This window comes from Carlito syrichta, unplaced genomic scaffold (genome assembly GCF_000164805.1).
Source record: "Carlito syrichta isolate Samal-C Ts95f unplaced genomic scaffold, Tarsius_syrichta-2.0.1 Scaffold301555, whole genome shotgun sequence".
In the NCBI taxonomy this organism is placed as follows: Eukaryota; Metazoa; Chordata; class Mammalia; order Primates; family Tarsiidae; genus Carlito; species Carlito syrichta.
In genome coordinates, this window is record NW_007245651.1 from 546,250 (window position 1) to 567,143 (window position 20,894).

At 44.6% G+C, this 20,894-nt stretch overlaps 1 protein-coding gene across 1 annotated transcript in view; it reads left to right on the forward strand.

Annotated features, from left to right (window-relative positions):
* The window catches only part of EXPH5 (exophilin 5), a 64,836-nt gene that overhangs the window by 22,472 nt on the left and 21,470 nt on the right, over positions 1–20,894 (forward strand). The window contains exons 2-3 of the mRNA XM_008054855.2: positions 6,936–7,096; positions 10,407–10,569. Coding sequence (XP_008053046.2) covers positions 7,045–7,096; positions 10,407–10,569 — 215 coding nt within the window. The 5' untranslated portion in view covers positions 6,936–7,044. The remainder of the gene's footprint in view (positions 1–6,935; positions 7,097–10,406; positions 10,570–20,894) is intronic.

A 20,894-nucleotide genomic window follows, 5' to 3' on the forward strand; every position in this document is an offset into this window, starting at 1 on the left:
ATTATTTACCATCTGAACCTTAAATTTGCAGGCTGTTGACTGTACCTGTTTATCCACTTTCCTGACAGCCGTCCCAGGCTCACCTTTGAAATATTTCTTCTTTAAAAGTCTCTGAGTTTCTTCAAAACCTTGCTCCCTTCGTGTGTCTGCATGTCACTGCTGTCTGAGTTTCATCTCATTGTCTTCTGGAAACAAATATTAGCATAAGCATATCTACAGACTAATGTTTCGCCTTCAATAGCCCTCGCAAGAATGTCTGGCCAATAAAAAAAAAGAAGGTATGGCCCATATATGGATGCCTCAGATTGTGTCACTTGATGTGTAAACATGTCAGATATAACTTTCTCATACTGAATAATAATAGCTAACATTTATTAAATATCTTTTATGTGCCAGGAACCGGTCTTAGTACTTTTGGGATATTATCTCATTTAATTCTTATAACAATTCTATAAAGTAGGCTCTATTAATGTTCCCACTTTACAGATGATAAAACAAGACACAGAGAGATTAGGTCATTTGTACAGGGCCACACAGCTAACAAAAGATAGAAACTGGCTTCAAAACCAGGAAATACGCTACCAGACCAAACTCCTAACAACAATGTTATAAAATAAAGCAAGTGATAGATGTTTCAGAGTTTTATCAGTTCATAAAACACTGTTGGATGACTTTAAACCATCCTGAATAGGACAAGAAGGAATTGCTCTACCTCTCTGGGATTTAATGTTCCAAATAAAAAACAAATTATTTGCTAATAATAATAATAATAATAATGTATGGCCCAACAATCAAAATTTAATCAAAATGAATTCAAGAACCTGGGTGAAATATTTAAAACAAGTAAGAAAAATAATGAGCTGTTATTTTTATTTTTTTTGAGTCAGAGTCTCACTCAGTCGCCCAGACTGGAGTGCAGTGGCCGCTCCCGGCCACCGCAGCCTCGACCTGCTGGGCTCCGGCGATCCTTCCACCTCAGCCTTCCAAGTAGCTGGAACTACAGGCGCGCGCTACCACGCCCGGCTCATTTTTGATTTATTGTAGAGATGAGGTCTCACCAAGTTGCCCAGGTGGGTCTCGAACCCGCGGGCTCAGGCAATCCACTCACCTCAGCCTCCCAAAGCGCGGGATTACAGGCTGAGCTACAGAACCCGGCGTGAGCTGTTGTTTTTATTAAATGTGTCTCATTCCAATGAAAAATTCTGAGGCCCTGATTTATAAATTGACAAAATAGACAATTACCAAACCAAAAAAATAATGACTAAACAGACATATGGGAAAGTGTTCAAAACTCACTACTCATCAAATAAATGTAGCACATTTTATTAAACAAAGAAAACAAAAATTCTTAAAAAGGAAAGTTAATTGTTTACAATAATAAATGGTATCATCAAAATATTTAGTTAGGAAACTAAAAAATACTTGAAATAATAATAGCCAGTCTTTCCAGAATGGCTAATAGCATCCTTTGCGTTGCTAGCATGAGTAATATTGGTAGTCATTTTGGTAGCATGTATAAAGAAACACAAAAATGTTTTAACTCTTTAACTCAATTATTCTGTTTCTGCATCAGAAAGAATCACTATAAAAATAGAAAATGCAGCCAGGCGTGGTGGCTCACACCTGCAATCTGGCACTTTGGGAAGCCAAGGCCTGAGCCCAGGAGTTCAAGACCAGCCTGGGCAAAAGCAAGACCCCATCTCTATTTTTAAAAAAATAAAAAATAGAAAATGCACAGTGATATTTATTACAGCAGTATTCACAAGGGAAAACCTTAATGTCCTGCACCAGGGGAAGAATAAATATATTAGGACCCACTACACAACACATGCATGCAACAGAATTGAACTTATGCCCCATAAATTTATACAAATAAAAACATAAATTTGGGGGGGGAAATAAAGTATGGAAAACATATTAGCTTGAATATTATGCCACTATTTGATTATTACTCTGAAGATGAATACGGTTAATGGTGTTGCTGATATAATGTTAACTTTTGGGTTTTTAAAGATTATATATACACTATCTCTATGGATGTCATCTTCTGTGCACTTAAGTAAATCGGCAGTCTAGGAATCTCCCTTGGCATGTCTCTGCCCCTGACCTGCCAAAGTCACTCCATCACTTGGAAGTCATCCCTCCCCCTCAAGTCCCTTTGAACACTTGCCACTTTCCTTCAGTTTCACTACCACCATCCTGGTCCAAGCAGACACCTCTCTCTCAGACCCTGCAAGTACCCCCAACTGGTCTCCTGTCCCCACTGGAATCTACTCGCCACCTAGGACAGACTTTTAAAAATGCACATTCAGCCGGGCTCAGTGGCTCAGCCTATAATCCCAGCACTTTGGGAGGCTGAGGAGAGTAAATTGGCTGAACCCACAGGTTTGAGACCAGCCCAGGCAACTTGGCAAGACCTCGTCTCTACCATAAACAAAAAATCAGCCAGGCATGGTAGCGCATGCCTGTAGTTCTGGCAACTTGGAAGGCTGAGGTGGAAGGATCGCTGGAGCTCAGCAAGTTAATGGTGGGGTGGCCGTGAGCGTGCCACTGCACTCCAGCCTGAGTGACAGAGTGAGACTCCAACTCAAAAAATAAAACAAAATAAAAAAATAAAAACACACATCCAATGTGTCCCGCCCCTGCTGAACCATCAATGCTTTCTTATTGCTCTGGGACCCATCCCCCACCCACTTAACCCGACCCTTAGTGATCGGACAACTGCCTGTCTCCTCTCTCCTGGTTAGTCTTTCTCTCCATCTTCCAGGCTCCAGCTATGCTCCTTTTGAGCCACGTGTCTTCTGCCAGGGCACTTGCTCGTTGCTCTGCTTCTCTGCCTGGAAAGCTCCTCCCAGGCCCTCCTGCCCACCCACAATCCCTCTGCCTCTTCCTCCTTTGCATCCTTTGGGCCCTATGTCCATCCTCCTCTCAGGGACATCGTCTCTGGCCTCAGCCCAGGTTCCCTTGCTAAATACTCTTGTGGCAGCTATTTACTTTCTTACTGTTTGCCACCTTAACCACCCCCCCACACACACACTCACATACTTCCCCTCCAGCAGAACTTAAATCCCTTGAGGACAGAGACTGGATGTGTTCACTGCTCTTTGCTGAGAAGTTAAATGTGTGTTGAGTGAATAAGTCATATTAGCCATATTCGCTACCCCACTTCTGAATGATTGATTATTGGGTTCAAGTTTCTCTCTCCCACTAGACTGTCAGCTCTCTAGGGTGGGAGCCATATCTGCTCTGCTCACTGTTGAATCCCAGCTTCTGCACCCTACAGATCCTTCTACAAGTGTGTACTGGATACATTTTGACACAATCATGTGAAAATGCAGAGGAAAAATCACAAAAAAAGGCTAACCATGACCATGTTAGGACTGATTTCCACCCCCCATCTCCAAAAAATACTTAGTAGAAAAAGTGGCAATGTGAATGAAAATCCACAATTAAACAAAAGAATAAAAAAATTCCAAAGATTGCACATATTCAATAATAAAAGTGCTGAAATAAAAGGGAAAATAATAAACTAAAATTAGAAACAATACCTATAATCATTCCACTCTAAGAGATCAGTTGTTTTCATAGTTATTTTTAGCTGTGACCAAATGGGGGCTCATTTTTACATAGCTATAGTCATAGATAAAATGTGTTGTTTTGTTTCTTCTGCTTCATACTATGTCATATGCATTTTACCAAGATTCTACATTGCCTGAATAATTATTGTTAGGCTGGGCACCGGGGCTCACGCCTGTAATCCCAGCACTTTGGGAGGCCGAGGAAGGAGGATTGCTTGAGCCCAGAACATAGCAAGATCTCATCTCAAATAAAATAGAATAGAATGGAATAATTAAATTGTTAGCAGCTGCAAGATGTTCAACTAAATTAACATGGGATGGGTTTCCTGGCATAGAATTCAAAGTGTACAAGTAGTTGTGGGGAAATAGAGATTTCTGGCTTTGTTGGCCAGAAGATGGAGAAGAAACAGGCTGGGATGACTATGTGTGCAGGTGTGGAATGAGCACTTGAGGAGAACTGAGTGAACTGTGATTGTTTTTAAGAGGTAGTCAATGTTACATCAAGCCTGTAGGAGAGAAAAGATGTTATATGTGTAAGAAGCAAAATGGTGATTCATTTTCAAAATGGCGGATTGTTATTTCACTTTCTGGTCCTTCCTTCTTTCCTGGCAGGCTTTCTCTTTTGGCAGACTTCCTTTGATGAGCATTGAGACCCAATCAGAATCTAGAAACATGTATTTTACCTTATTTGTGTAGAAACTGCTTGTGTTTTACCTTATTTGTGCAAAATTATTGCTTAGGCAACATCTGGGAAAGTGAGGAAACCTCTGAAGTAACAGGTAATGAGGAACCAGGGGAGGACCTTGTGCTTTAGGCATAAATATGCTGGCTCTGACCACCTCGGTATGCCTGCTTACCCGAGAGGTGCCCGTTTCTTGCAAGAATGAGATTAAAAGAGCTGTTTCACTCTCCCAATCTCTGAGTCTCTGTGTCGTGCTTTGACAACAAAACTGAAGAGGGTCAATTCCACCTCCCACATGTGTATATGGAACGTTGCTAAGGTAGCGTGACTGTCTTCTGGAATGAGGTGGATGTGTTGAGAAGTGAGGGAAACTGGTGCTGGCTTTTGGAGAACTGACATCAGGGAGGACTCCAAGGAAGTGGAGGCTGTGGGACATTAGTAAACGAGGTGTTAATAAGTTTGTAGGCCTGGGCTTGGTGGCTCATGCCTGTAATCCCAGCACTTAGGGAGGCCGAGGCAAGAGGATTGCCTGAGCCCAGGCATTCAAGACCAGCCTGAGCAACACAGCGAGACCTTGTCTATACAATAAATCAAAAAAATTAGCCAGGTGTGATGGTGTGCACCTGCAGCCACTCAGGAGTCTGGGTCAGAAGGATCGCCTGAGCCCAGTAGGTTGAGGCTGAGATAGCTGTGATTGTGCCACTGCACTCTAGTCTGGGCAACAGAGTGAGATTCTGACTCAAAATAATAATAATAATAATAAAAATTGGAGGCAGCCAGTATCAGTGAGAAGCAGACACGTAGGCTCTCTCAGTCTGTCCTGTGAGTAAGGGAACAAGTAGCAGTAGAGACAGGAGTGGCCAGGTGACAGAGAGTGGCGGTGGCAAAGGAGAAGCACCAGTGCAGATTCTGTGGGCTGAACAGAATCAGTGCTGCCCAGTGCTTTTCAAAATGCACATCCTGCTTCTTTCTTGGATATGTTTATCAAATAGAGGTATCACAGTCCCATGCAGGAGCCTGAGTTGCAGACATCTCAGTCCACTGCCCTTAACTCCAAACTCACCACTTTGCTGACGTCTTGCTCACCATCTTTGAAGTAGGACCAAACAGCAGACCCTGGAGAAAGGATAACCGCTCCTGAGTGACATGAAATACTTTCCCAAACTGCAGAACTCCCCAAGAGTGGACGCCAACAACATGCCCCAAGTCCTCATTAGTGCTGTGCCCAACCAGCCACTTGAGTAGCCTTGTCATCGTGTTCTTCAGACGCCCCTTCTGGCTCATTTTGCCTAAGTCCAGGAACATCTCCTGGATGGAGCACCTCTCGATTCCAAACTGCTCCAAGGTCTTCCTTAAATAGATCAAAATGGTCTACTTTGAAAAAACCTAAATCAGCCAGGCTCGGTGGCTCAGTCTATCATCCCAGCACTTTGGCAGGCTGAGGTGCGGGGGTTGCCTGAGCCCAGGGATTGCCTGAGACCACATCTCTACAATAAATCAAAAAATTAGCCAGGCATGGGAGTGTGCACCTGTAGTTCTGGCTACTTGGAAGGCTGAGATGGAAGGATCGCCTGAGCCCAGCAGGTCGACACTGGGGTGGCTGTGAGCGTGCCACTGCCCTCCAGCCTGGGCAACAGAGTGAGACTCCAACTCAAAAAAAAAGAAAAAAGAAAAGAAAAAAATCGAAATCATAGCAACCAGTATTTGAATGAAGGACTTAAAGTAGCATTTTCATTTGAAAGAGGACTAAACAGAAAAGGGCAGGAGAGAAAGAAAAAGAAGTCATGCTAGACGTCAGTTATACTGTGTCAGCTAGAGACATAGTTCCTGAGGTCTTCTTGTGAGGATGCCTGGATACCCTTTCCTGTCCCTCTCACATCATGCTGCCCCTTACCACCTTTGTGTTAGATCCATGCTCACTCATGGGCTTTTGTGTAGTTGTATCTAAAGAATTCCATAACCTGAGACCATTGCATTCACTCATTTCTTTTTTGCCTGCTAGCTTTATCTTTGACCTCTGGATGGGCAAATAAGGATCCTATTTGTGGCCGGGCATGTTGGCACATGCCTGAGGTCCCCGCTGTTCAGGAGACTTAAGCAGAAGGATCCCTTGAGCCCAGGAGGTCGATGCTGCAGTGAACCAAAATCTCACCGCTGCCCTCCAGCCTGGGAAACAGAGCAAGGCTCTGCCTCTAAAAAGACAAAAAGAAGAATCTATTTGCTACATTCACCGTTGAATCCCCAATCCCCATTGCCCACGCAGGACCTTAATAAGCATTTCATTGATTAGCATTGCTCAATAAACACTTAATGGATTAACAAATGAATGAACGAGTAATCAGTACGAGGAAAGGCCAGTTTCTGCATGTCATTAGAACATCTGTCCTTCAAGTGCATTATTAGGTCAGGTTTTAACACATTGCTCAATCCAGGTTGTCGTCATCGACTTGGTGATTATTTTTACTGGCAAAAACGTTGAGCTTGTCATCATACTTAGAAGAATACACCTGAAAGATGTACACAGTGATGAAAAGAAAATTCTGACTGGAACCGGTTTTTGCCTAGACTTAACCATTTTCGCTGCTTCTCCATTCCATAGCAAAGTTTAGCCCTTCACGTGAATTTACACTAGATGCGAATTTAAAGAGTGTGTTGATATTTTTATTTTATTTCAGCAAACTTCAGAAGACAAAGAGGGATATCAGATGGCTTCAAGGAGTGACGGGGGAATGGTTTGAAGAGATTCAAAGGAAAAAGTTTTGCAACGAAACAGACGTTAGCCAAATGTTAAAACAACCACTTACATACAGGCTAAGGAAGGAGATGGCAAAAAATGGTAAGAAAAATATGTTAGAGTTCATGTATTTTTTCTTTTTTTTTGTGGCATAGTATTGTAGGTGATGGCTCAGTGGATCTCCAACTTTACCAATTCATGTTAGAACTGTTTTAAAATCGTGAGGCCCAAAAGTTTTCTAAAACAACATACAATAAAAAGAATGAACAGAAATCTTACTGTTTAAAAAGTATACAATAAAGACGACAACATGACATGGTGGTTAGGAACACCACTACGATGTCAAAAAAGGCCTGGATTCCAATCTTCACTCTGTCTCTATCCATATGGGTCTGTTCAAGTGACTTACTTTCTATAAACCTCAATCTTCTCATCCTTAAATGGGTACAATACCTACCTCATAGGGTGATTGTGAGAATTCAGTAAGATGGTGTCTGCTGAGTATTAAAATGGAACACAGTAAGTATTTCAATAAATGGGATGAGGAAGAAGAAGGAAGCAGAGAGGAGGGGTGCGGGAGGGGAGAATTGCAGGAGGCGGGAGAAGGGACAGGGAAGCGGGGGCTTCCCTTCTGGTACTTTGGCAAACTCTAGCCGGGTGGTGCCGCTCACACCTATAATCCCAGCACTTTGGGAGGCTAAGACAAGAGGATTGCCTATGCCCACGGGTCTGAGACCAGCCCGGGCAACTTGGCAAGATCTCATCTCTACAATAAATCAAAAAATCAGCCCAACGTGGTGGCGTGTGCCTGTAGTTCCAGCTACTTGGAAGGCTGAGGCGGAAGGATCGCCTGAGCCCAGCAGATCGAGGCTGTGGTGGCCACGAGCGTGCCACTGTACTCCAGCCTGGGCAACAGAGTGAGACTCCAAAAATAATAAAGATAAAAATAAACTCTGGCTGGGCTCGGTGGCTCAGTCTGTCATCCCACGCCTTTGGGAGGCTGAGGTGAGTGGATTGCCTGAGCCCGCGGGTTCGAGACCTGCCTGGGCAGCGAGACCTCATCTCTACAATAAATCAAAAAATCAGCCGGGTGTGGTAGTGCATGCCTATAATTCCGGCTACTCGGAAGGCTGAGGTGGAAGGATCACCGGAGCCCAGCAGGTCAAGGCTGCGGTGGCTGGGAGCAGCCACTGCACTCCAGTCTGGGCGACAGAATGAGACTCTAACTCAAAAAAATAAAATCAAATCAAATAAACTCTGTACATGAGTCCAATAAACACCTTCTAGGGACATTTAACCATGTGACTACCAGCATGTACGTAGCCTCACCAAACAATTACTTTTTTAAAAAAATGTATAAATGAGGATACTAAAACCTGCTTTCACACTATTATGAATGAGAATAACACCATGCACTTGAAATTATACAATACTAGAATAGTATAAAGTATGTCTTTACTGATACAGTCACATTGACTGCTTTTGCATATGTTATTAACATTAGTGACATTATGAAATATGTACCTATTTCTAAACATATTGATAATACCTTGCAACTCTCATAATAAACAAATCTATCTAAAAAGACTCACAGATTTTAGATCAACTCCATGTATACTGCAGTGACTTTTCTCTTATCCTGAATTCTTCTAATATTTATAAAGTCAGCATGTCCAAAGGAATGGAGATTTTGTATATGCTGATGTTGCCTTTGAATTTTTAATACTCACATATAAAACTATATGTCTTCTATAAAGAGGGTGCCAAAAATTGTATACACATTTTAAGAAAGGAAAAAACTATTAAAATTATAAAACTCAATATATACCAGTAATAAAAGATGGATACAAGTCACTCTTGACTCCTGCAATTACAAGAGGTACTCAAAGTGGTTCCCATCAGCGCCCAGACACTTCTGATGACGGCGAGGAACTGCAGGACTTGTCACTGTGCGAGGCCTCCCGGATCTTCCCTTGTGCACGTCACACACAGCACCCTGCGTCTCAAACTCATTATGGATGCTTGCAGTTGTTAGGCATGTTAGAGGTTCTGTTGCATGCTCACACCTCCATTGTTGTCGTACTTCCAAATATCGAATACTTCAAAATGGTCTTGTGCTCCTTGAATGACAACCGTGCTTCCGCCATTTTCTTTGACTGCCCTGCCTGTCGCGTGGTGACACCAGCATTCATTTAATGCCGTCTTTTTCTTTTTTTGAATTGGAGTCTCACTCTGTCACTCAGACTGGAGTGCAGTGGCCGCTCCCGGCCACTGCAGCCTCCACCTGCTGGGCTCCGGCGATCCTTCTGCCTCAGCCTTCCAAGTAGCTGGAACTACAGGCGCACGCCACCACACCCGGCTAGTTATTTATTTATTGTAGAGATGAGGTCTCACCAACTTGCCCAGGCAGGCCTCGAACCCATGGGCTTAGGAAATCCACTTACCTTGGCCTCCCAAAGTGCTGGAATTACAGGCTGAGCCACTGAGCCTGGCCCATTGAATGCCATCTTTTGAGCAAGTGTCATACTACAAGTGGCTACCGTCATTCAATTCAACTTCGAAAAGCAATGCATAGACAACATCTCTCAAAAATACATTTTTGGCACCTCCAGTATATATATTATACATATGTATACAGGTTGAGTATCCCTTATCTGAAATGCTTGGGACCTGAAGCATTTCAGAGTATTTGTATTATATATACTTACCAGTTGAGCATTCCAAATCTGAAAACCTAAAATACTCCAACAAGCAGTTCCTTCAAGTGTCATACTGGTACTCAGAAAGGTTTGGATTTGGGTGTATTTGGGATTTGGTGTTTGACTTGGGATGCTCATCATAACTATACATGTTCCACGCAAACACATATAAACCGTGTATGTAGCAAATACATACATACACAGATAGACTTTTAAAAACAATAGGGAAAAATCTAAATGACTTAATTATATTTTCCTTTACTTTCTTTGGTGTAAAAACTTACAAAGTCTATACCTATCGCCATGGCTTTAAGAGAATAAGATAACAATTTCTGGAGGACAGAGTGGTTAGGCAACTGGAGAATTGGATGGGGTCCCTGACTCCCTAGCTCGGGTTGGGGACAGCCACGTTGAAACGATGATCACAACTGCCATGAGGAGAGGAACACTACACAGAACTCTGACCCACAGTACAGATTGAAAGACCCCTGCTATTCGGGAACATTTTCTCCACTCAGCAGAACCATTAGAGGTACAAGATCCTGGGCAGCCTCTCTGACTGCCCTCAATTCCTGGAGTCTTCATGGGAGGATGCCTACTCCATTCCTAGACTGCACAGAGCAAGAAAGGAAAACAGGAGCAACGGCTCTATTCTTTTAAGAATCCTGACTTGCAAATATTTTAATGATGCAGATTTTTTACATTTTTTTTAGATCCAATAGAATTACAAACGTCAAGATCTAAAAATTTAGCTGGTCAAAAACAACCAACATCTGTTCTTTCCCGGCTGAGCTTCAGATCGTCATTTGCTTCCCTGTTCTCATTCAGAAAATCTGCAAAGGAGACTTTCAAGCTTCAGCCGCTGGGACGGAAAGGGTGAGTTAAACTCAGGTATCAGATATCGGAGGCCAGCAGGCTGTTTTGTGTTCAGAATGTTTCCAGTCTGTTCTTAGAATTTCCATTCAAAGGCAACAAAGGAAACAGGACTTTGCTCCCATGGTGACAGAGTGCTTGTGAACCCAGGAAACTTGGCTCACCTGAAATCTGTCTTCTAACCAATCCTAGAGGGCCCTGGTGGTGCATTTGGTGAAAGATGTGCTAAATGCAGGAAATAGTTATTGACAGATTTTCTCCGGCTCCCAGAAGCTGGTCTACCTTGACCAGGAAGATATTATTTAAATCAACACTGCTCTTCACTGGCGAGTGTGTGTCCTAGTCTTAAGGAGAGTTGGGGTATAAAGACTAGACAAGAGTAAATAAGAGATGAGCAAAGAGAGAAGAGAAACAGACAATTCTAAAACAGGAAACAACGTATCACTCTTAGTAGAAATATTGAGGGCAGCTGTTCCCCTGTGGTTGCCCAGGATTTAAGTATCAGGTGAAGGAAGAGAAGCTTTTGGAGCCGTGGAGCCAACAGTTCCAGATGGTTCCGGTTTAGGACTGTATATAAATCAGCTCCCTTGACTCATTATGCTTCTGGATTGTGTTGTGAAAAACAGGCAAGGCTATGCTTAAGCTCCGCTGAGCTGATGGCTGAAATTTTCGGCACGTCTTCCTGGTTGCAAAGCTTCCCACCCTCTAAGGTGTTGGCTTGGCACGTGATGCATCCCGTGTGCCGTCAAACCATCTGGAGTGTGTTGCAGCGCGAAATAAAAGGTGTTGGAGGTCACTGTCGCTGAAAAGCGGGCGACAGCAAGCGGCTGGCAGGGCGTGGGATGAGGCCCCTGGGCCGCCAGGCACCGTCCTCCGTCCAGGGTGGATGGAAGGTTCTTTATGTTTCCAGCTTTCCCCTGAGGCTGGTTTTGTCTGATGAAGTAAGAGCCGGACAAAATGTAGATCTGTGTGACTGTCTCTACCAAAGTCACTCACAAGGAAATCCTCTTCGAATAGGTGAGTCGGTTTTCTTTGTAAAAAACGTTTAAGGTGTGGGTGATCCTTTCCTCTGGGGGATTAAAATGCAGGAATATTTCCTGCGCAGGAAGTATTTCTTTTAAGGAGAAAAGACCTATTTCCAGTGTGTGGTGTAGCTAGGATTTGTGATGTAATTGGTATGTTAGGTGATTCTCTTTATGGCAGAGTATCGTGTAGCTGAACAGTCTGACATTAGTCAACTGGGAAATGTGGAGGAGCCTGTTAATTTTATGGGCAAGTTACTTCCAAGCTCTTATTGCGGGTGACAATAAATGTGGATCAAAGAAGATAAAAGGTCTGTACTCTTCATTCTGGGTAGCACATATTTTGATTAGAGACCAAGTTGAAAAAAAAAAGGAAACTCGTGCAAAATCCTGTTTAGCAATGTCTTTCTTAGATGCCAAAATGACTTGTAGCTGTCTCTTCATCTGACAGATTGAAACATAAATGCCACATGCAGAAAGGAAACACATTTCATCATTTACGTGTCTGTGTGTATGGTTAGCAGTTTTCAGAATTTGTCATCTTAAATACGTCTTTAAATACTTTCAAAACATAAGTGGGGATATTCGACATGTATTTTAACATTATCACGGATACTGATCAATGTTTATGAATGCGGCTGTTGCGGAATATAACAAAGATACTATCTGTTACTCCTGAAAGGTTTCAGCAGATAAAATGTAAAAGCATGTCACTTTTTTTTTAATGTGAATGTGACCTAAATATTTAGATATATCATCCTAAACATGGGAAGGATGTTTTTCTCTCTCTTTTTTTCTTTTTAGAGACAGAATCTTGCTCTGTCACCCACACTAGACTGCAGTGACATGATCACTGCAGCCTCAAACTTGGGTTCATGATCCTCCACCTCAGCCTCCCAAAGTGCTGGAATTACTGGCATGAGCCACCATGCCTGGCCAATTTTTTTTCAGAGGAGTATTGTAGAGAGGCAAGGGGTATAAATGGCATATTGCACATTCTGAGGGCTCTTTCCTCTCATGTAGAACCTGACTTTCCCTGGAAGTTGTGATCTTCCAAAATACAGCCAGCCTTCAGAATACGGACTCTGACTCAGGAGCTCCTCCTTGCCTAAGAGCACACCGGGCGGGACCGACAAAGTGCCCAGGAAGCACCGTCAGCATCCTGCACAAGGACAGCCGTCAGGTTGCTACTTGCTGAAGCCATTGAGGGCTTGTCACACTCGGTGCCCTGGAGAACAAGTCAGTAAAGCAGTTCAGGGATCTTTTGCAAGTCAGAGAAAAACAACCAGCAGAAGGCAACAGACAGCCTTCTTCTGTTCAGCCCTAAAATACTTGTTTATCAGAAAAATTTCTTTTTTCTTGTAAGCTTTGGTTTTAACTGAGAAATGACCCTGGGTAATGACTAACACTCCCCGCCCCCCCAAAGAAGATAGACTTCATCATTTCACCAGATATACTCGTTCACTTTAAGGTCCAGCCAATGAAAGTACATGGTATATTGAAGCTTTGGTGTCTTAATATCAGTGGGTAAGAAGCCATGGGAATATAGACTTCATGAATGTATGAAGAGACAAAAAGATTTATTATTTCTCCTTCAAATATGATTTGTCTCTCTTTCTAAACTTACATACTTCCCAAATTATTCCATTATGATCTTAATCCTGTTTGTGAAGGATTGACCCCACCCCAACCCCAGGATAAAAGAAAAACATATTTTCCATTTGTGTGTTAATGTGGGTTTTATTTATTATTTTTTTTTTCTTGGGTCGGAGATTCACTCTGTTGCTCAAGCTGAAAGGCAGTGGCACCTTCTGGGCTCAGGTGATCCTTCCGCCTCAGCCTTCCAAGTAGCTGGAGCCACAAGGATGCACCCCCATGCCTAGCTAATTTTTTTATTTTATTGTAGAAACGAGGTCTTGTCATGTTGCCCAGGCTGGTCTTGAATGCCTGGGCTCAGGCAATCCTCTCACCTCCACCTCCCTTAGTGCTGGGATTACAGGCGTGAGCCACCGCGCCTGGCAGTGTATGTATTCTTAGCCAATGGATTCAAGAAAAATGTACATCTATTGCACGTAGCTTTCCCCCAGCGTTTTCTGTGAGTCTTGTTTTCATGGGTCTTGTACCAGGGTGTCTAGAGCATGTGACTTAGGGTACTCAGCCCACCACAGAATTTTGGCAAGTCTGTCATTTCACAGATTGCTTCCACAGAGCTCAGTAAATGTCCAACAGCATATGTCAGGAGCTTGTAAGTGCAGTCTTCTCAGCTTCCAAGCAGATTCGGCGGTGGTGTCTTTCTTGTTCTAGATCCCAGATGACTCCAAGGACACCCACCCCACCATGAACAGGCGATGTATGTTGCCTTTTCAGATGCAAAGAGCTTTGGTGGAGCTACCTGGCTGCTCTCAGACATGCCCAAATTTGCCTGATCCTCAGGGCATACACAGCTTAGACGGTCCAGCTGCAACCTCCGGGTTACATAAGCAGAAAGGGCAAATACTCTTTTGGAACTTTTATTTTTTTATTTTTAATGTATTTTTTTAGAGACGAGGTCTCGCTGCTTTGCCCAGGCTGGTCTTGAACTCCTGGACTCAAGCAATCCTCACGTCTCGGTCTCCCAAAGTGCTGGGATTACAGGTGGGTGCCACCACATCCGGCCCTACTTTGGAAAATTTAGAAGACAGATCATTTCTTTTTTCCCCGGATCGTCTGTCCCACTCTGTCTCTGTCTCTCCCCTCTTCTCTCCCTCTCTCCCTCCAAATGTCCTGCTGCGAACTCTTTCTCTTTCCTCCTTGAGTGCCTGTGCCTGAGTTGGAAGACACAGGACTCTGAGGCATCTAGACTAAGGGAGAAGTCAGAGTGAGCGGGATCCTTCTTTGGAAATGCGGTTTCTGTGAGCCCAGGTGGGGTGTCCACAGATAACAGCAGGGTTGTGGTGGCAAGCAGGAGGAGAAAGAAGCGATGTGCGTGGGCATGGCTTTGAGTTTTGTCCTGAGTGACCAGTGGTTCCCAGCTGATCTGGTTGATCACAACGACTGTGTCATCAGCAATTTTTAAATAATGACCCAATCAACAGGCCTCAACCTCGTATGTCTGGTTCAGAAAGTCTGAAGTCGGGCACAAGGAGCTGTAAGTGTTTATTGATGTGTTTGTTTGTTTATGCATGCATGCATGCTTCTCTGGAACATCTGAATGCTCATTCGGGTTTGGGAAACACTGCCATTTCACGTATTCCCTTCCTGGTAAGGGCTGCCAGGATTCCTGGCCAGGGTGATAATAGCCAAGGGGATGACTTCTCTTTGATTTGTTAAGCTTTTATCAGAATCCTGATCTGGCTGGGCTTGGTGGCTCAGCCTGTCATTCCAGCACTTTGGGAGGCTGAGGCGAGTAGATTGCCTGAGCCTGCACGTTCGAGACCCGCCTGGGCAACTTGGTGAGACCTCGTCTCTATAATAAATCAAAAAATTAGCCGGGCGTGGTAGCACGCGCCTGTAGTTCCAGCTACTTGAAAGGCTGAGGTGGGAGGATCGCCGGAGCCCAGCAGGTCGAGGCGGGGGTGGCCATGAGTATGCCACTGCACTCCAGCCTGGGCAATGGAGTGAGACTCCAACTCAAAAAAAAACAAAACAAAAAAAACTCTAGGACGTGCCATGCGCATCCCGACCATCGTGGATTTGTACCTGAATGATGGCCATTTCCATCAAAGGACAGGAAAGGGCTTGAGGATTTACACGGGGCTATTACATGGCCTCGCTGCCACCTGGGTAACAGTGGACACACTGATGATTGCAGTGCAATGTGGTAAGGGCCATGGGGCTGCACGGTATTCCTGTCAGCAGAACACTCAGGAGAGAAGCACTTAACACAGGCCAAAGGATCCAGAGGCCTTCCTGGAAGAGGAGGGCCTGTTTTTGAAGGAAAATCGTACTGGGGCAGGCAATTAAGAGTCCAGAGGCTGTACCTGGCATAGGAATGACACACACCAAGGTGAAGAGACTGAAGAAAGTGGGAATTCATCTAGGTCACTGAGGGTCAGTGACCCAGAATAAGGTGCAGACTGATGAGAGATGGGCAGGAGAGGCTGGCAGAGATCATGACACAGGGCCCTTGTCTGTGCAGTGCAAGACTGGGGAGCTTGGACTTCATCTTGTAGGCCATGGGAAGCCGTTGGCCACTTCTAAAATAATACCCCTCTTCTCCTTATTATCTATACACAACATAAAATCACCCACGACCCACTGTCTGGACTAACACTTGTGTATATTTCCGTGTGCGTGTATGTGCGTGTGTATATATCTTTCCCATGGATGGTTTTTAAACAGAGAAGTGACACAATTAGACCCTCACTTTCTAAAGATCACTTGAGCTCAATGACTTTCAACCCAGGGTGACTTTGTCACCTAAAGGGTATTTGGCCATGTTTGAAAACCTCTGTGGTTCCCACAACTGAAAGGGGGAGGGTGCAGTTGGCATCGAGTGGAAGGAGGCCCGGGCTGCTGCGAATATCCTCCGGCACGCACGACAGACCACCGCGAGGAAGTGCCCATCACGTCAATGCAAAGAAGCTGCCCTCTGGCTGTAGCACAAAGAATAGATTCAGGGAGGCAAAATCAGAGTCAGAGAGACCAGGTGAGAGACTGTGGGGACAGTGGTGGCCTAAGCTGACGTAGAGGCCATGACAGAGGCTGTGCATGGGCAGATTTGTGCAAGATTCAGAATGTGGAATCATGAGAACCTCATCATTGGATGTGGCCGGTGAGGACAGTGGAGGAGGAAGAGAGACGAGCTTTCCACTCCACTTGCAAAACTAGATGATCATGAAGAACATAAGCAGAAGGGAAGAGCAGATGGAGTGAGGGAAAGAATGAATGCATTCATTCATTTATTCAACAAAAACTGCTTGAAGAATACTATATGCAGCACTGGCCTCACCTTCTCAGACTTTAGTGTGACAACAGAAAGGACATAGAGAAACAGACAAAGAATGCTGAGGTGGGGAAGAGCCCTGCACTGTGGGGGCGTGTATGGGGTGTATATCTTAGGTCAGGGTGGGTCTCCTGAAGAAAAGGGCATTTGTAGTGATTCCTCAAGGATGAGACCGTCATCCAGGCTAGGAGGTGGTCGAAAAGTGTTTGGGGCAAAGGGACAATATCTGCCTAGGTGCAGAAGTCTATCAGATTCCCTGTCAGATTCAGGCATAGGAAGGGGAGTGATGCAGCTGGAAGGTGTGCCAGGACCCGGTTATCCAGGGCCTTAGGAATGCAGAAAAGAATTTCTTTTTTTTTTTTTTTTTGAGTTGGAGTCTCACTCCATCGTCCAGGCTGGAGTGTAGTGGCACATTCATGGCCACCCTACCGTCAACCTGCTGGGCTCCAGCAATCCTTCCGCCTCGGCCTTCCAAGTAGCTGGAACTACAGGCACATTCTACCACACCCGGCTAATTTTTGGTTTCTTGTAGAGATAAGGTCTTGCCAAGTTGTCCAGGATGGTCTCAAACACACAGACTGAGGCAATCCACTTTCCTCGGCCTCCCAAAGTGCTGGGATTACAGGCTGAGCCACTGAGCCCGGCCCAGAAAAGTATTTCAATTTGGCCAAGCCTGGTGGCTCACACCTGCAATTCCAGCACTTTCAGAGGCTGAGGTGGGATCACTTGAGCCCAGGAGTTTGAGACCAGCCCAGGCAACATAGCGAGATCTCGTCTCTACAAAACAAAAAAAATTAGCCAGGCGTGGTGGTGTACACCTGTAGTCCCAGCTACTCAGGAGGCTGAGGCGGAAGGATCACCTGAACCCAGGAGGTTGAGACTGCAGTGAACCATGATCGTGCTGCTGCACTCCAGCCTGGGTGTCAGAGTGAGACCCTGACTCCAAGAAAAGAAAAAGAATTTCAACTTTCTCCTGAGAGCAAAAGAATTCCCCAGAGAAGTGGCATGAATTGTACTGACCACTCTGGCTAAGGTATGGAGAATGGATTGAATTGGGTCAGATCCTGGAGACAGAAGGACAGTCAAGGGTCTGTTGCAATAATAAAAAGCAATGATGATGGAGGTCTTGATCAGGGTAAAAGCAGAGAGACGTAGAAATGTGGATGGTTTCAAGAGGGATTTCTGAGTTAGCATCAACAGAATCTGTTGATTGATTGGGTAGGATGGTGGATGGGAAGGAAGATGCAGAGTCCCTGGTGGACAGGTGAGGTCTGCATGACCTGTGGCCATCCAGGTAGAGCTCAGTGGATCAAGTGTCTCCACCAACACCTGGGGGGAATCACCCAGGGTTCTGGTTAGAAAAGAATATTCTTGAATGCCATCTTACTCTGTTAAATAAGAATTTCTGAATGGTATCCACAAAGGTACGGAAACAAAAAAGAATATTTAATGGAGTTGGAATTAATTCCTATTAATTAGTATGATTTAATTGTAATTCATTAGACTTAATTTGGAGTGAAGTGTAGAATCCAGGTGCCTATGGGGAATTGGAGCACAGGTAGATGAGGCTTGAAGGGTGACAGGCTATCTGGGTGGAGGGAGAGAGTCACCAGACACAAGAAAAGCCTTGTGTCATTGTTAAGGTGTTGAATAACACCTCGTAAGATTCTTAGGCAGGGGATGATGAGATCAGATTTGCGTTTCTTTTTTTTTTTTTTGAGCTGGAGTCTCACTCTGTCGCCCAGACTGGAGTGCAGTGGCCGCTCCCAGCCACCGCAGCCTCGACCTGCTGGGCTCCGGCGATCCTTCCGCCTCAGCCTTCCGGGTAGCCGGAATTACAGACACACGCTACCATGCCCGGCTGATTTTTTTTTTTTTATTATTTATTGTAGAGATGAGGTTTCGCTACCCAGGTGGGTCTCGAACCCAGGGGCGGGCTCAGGCAATCCACTCACCTCAGCCTCCCAAAGGCACGGGATTGCAGGCTGAGCCACCGAGCCCGGCAAGATTTGCATTTCTGACACATCTTTCTGTTGATGGTGTGAAGGATGGGGAGGAAGAGAGGTTGTGAAAGTTTACTATCAGGCCGAATGATTGTAGCTGGAGACGTGGGGTGCCTGTGAGAGCTCTCCAAGATGTGGCATTAGTAGGGCTTGTGAACAAACGCAGATGAGGGGTCTTTGCATCCCTTGAAAGGCCCGAGTCCAGAGGGCTTTTACCAGCACGGCTTTCATGATACCCCTGTTGCTTTTATTCATTCTGCGAATGGAAGCGATTCCCATCAGAAACATAACTGGTGGGAGGGCCTGGATGCAGATGCAGACACGCCAGGCCTCCAAAGCACTACTGAGTCCTGTGGCCTCCCATCTAGGCCTGCAGGGGCACACATGGCCATGCACCTCAGGCGAGCATGCATCTCCAGTGCCCGGCATGCCCGCATGCTCGGTGGGACCCCGTCCAGGTATCCTTGGGCCTGTTAACCTCACCCTCCACTCACCTGCCGTTGCCAGAAACCTCTCCCTGCTGCCCTCACTGCATGTCAGATGGGGGGCACCTGGTAAACTGGTGACAGTGTTGGGCTGTGGGGGTGTACCTGCAGCCCAGCAGGGTTCTGGAAAGAATCTTCACCATCTGGCATGTGGTCTTGGCTCAGGCATACTGTGTTACTGGCCAGTTGCCAGCCTCCTTCACATACTTCCATCTCCAAGCCTTTGCTCATGCTAGATTTTAGCTTCTCATACAGTTCACCACCATCTCTCCCTGTCGCCTTGCCTGTTCGTCCCCTGGTCCCTCTGCATCCCCCACACATCCTACTTATAGCTCTTTCTTGTCCTTAGCAAGTCTCGGCTTGTCTTTGGCATTTTACGCATCTAATCTTTTCTTTTGTTAAAAGCTCTCAGAGAATAGGGTCTCTATCTCAGTCATATTCAATTCCTCCAAAAGGCTCAAAATAGTACATAGGGAGTAGGAGAAATGCAGGCTCAATAAGTGTGGATGGGAAGGAAGAATAAAAATAAAAGCAGTATTTAACCTGGCGTGAAGGCTTTTGCCTGTAATTCTAGCCCTTTGGGAGGCTGAGGTGAGAGGATTGCCTGAGCCTAGGTGTTTGAGACCAGCCTGGACAGCATGATGAGACCTTGTCTCTACAATAAATAAAAAAAAATAAAGTAAATTAGCTGGCTGTGGTGGCACGTGCCTATAGTTCCAGCTACTTGAAATGCTGAGGCGGAAGGGTCACTTGAGCCCAGCAGGTTGAGGCTGCCATGGCTGTGAGCATGCCACTGCACTCCAACCTGGGCAACAGGGTGAGATCCTGACTCAGGAAAAAAAAAAAAGTAAATAATAAAATAAAATAAAAGCAGTATTTAACTTCTAGATATTATTATGAGAGTTGCACTTAAAAATTCATGGTATTAATTTCAGTTTCTGTTTAAAATCTGAGTTAAACTTATAAACACATACGGCTATCTTAAGAATGTAAAATTATTTAGCCTCCCAGGTTTTATGCTCCACTTTCGTGAACCATGAAGCAGCTGGGAGTTTGCATGAAGAACACCTGCCTCTCGCCACCTTTGACCTGTCTGACTTGGAGTCTCAATTCCTTTAACTCTTGATCCCCGTTGCTGTTCTTTCATGGTTTCATGCAGAGCTCTGAGTCACTAGGGTCTATTAAATCTTGAACCAGAGTTCAGGCAGAGCACTCTTGGCATAAGATTATAGATTGAAAAGATCAAAATGTATCTCAATTTTGGGTCTGGGTCTTGTAAATTTTTCACCTTTTCACTGGATTTGAGGGCAGCATACTTGTCCGCTGCCAAAATGATTTCCTAGTAAGTCAAGCATCTTTATAAAAATAAACATCCTAAAGCAATTTTTTTTGTTTGTTTTTTTAAAAAATTATTTTATGGATTATTAAGTCGGGTCCTGACCTCATTGCTGTTTAAAATGAAAATGCACAGAAACAGAAAATCTGTTTCCCACTTGGAAGAAGAGCCGGTGTGTCATACTTGGAAAGAAGGATTTCTGACAGCCTGTGCCTGATCCTAGCTTGGCCCCTAACTGCACCTTGGGCAGTGTATTCTCACATATCTGTCACTCATCTTCTCATCTGTAAAATGGGCGTAGCCATAATATGCACCTCATGAAAGTGATGTATCTAAATGAATTGACACATAATGATATATGGAAATGAATTCACATGCCCAGAGATCGTGAGTACAGTGCCTGACACAAATAAACACTCAACAAACTTAACTGCAGTATTTTATCACGCTGTCGTGTTATGCTCAAATACAGATCCACTGTGATGTAATGTTTGTCTCAGCTACCTGAGTGATAAAGATGTCAAACATCCAGTCAAAACAGTCATAGGAACAGGTTTC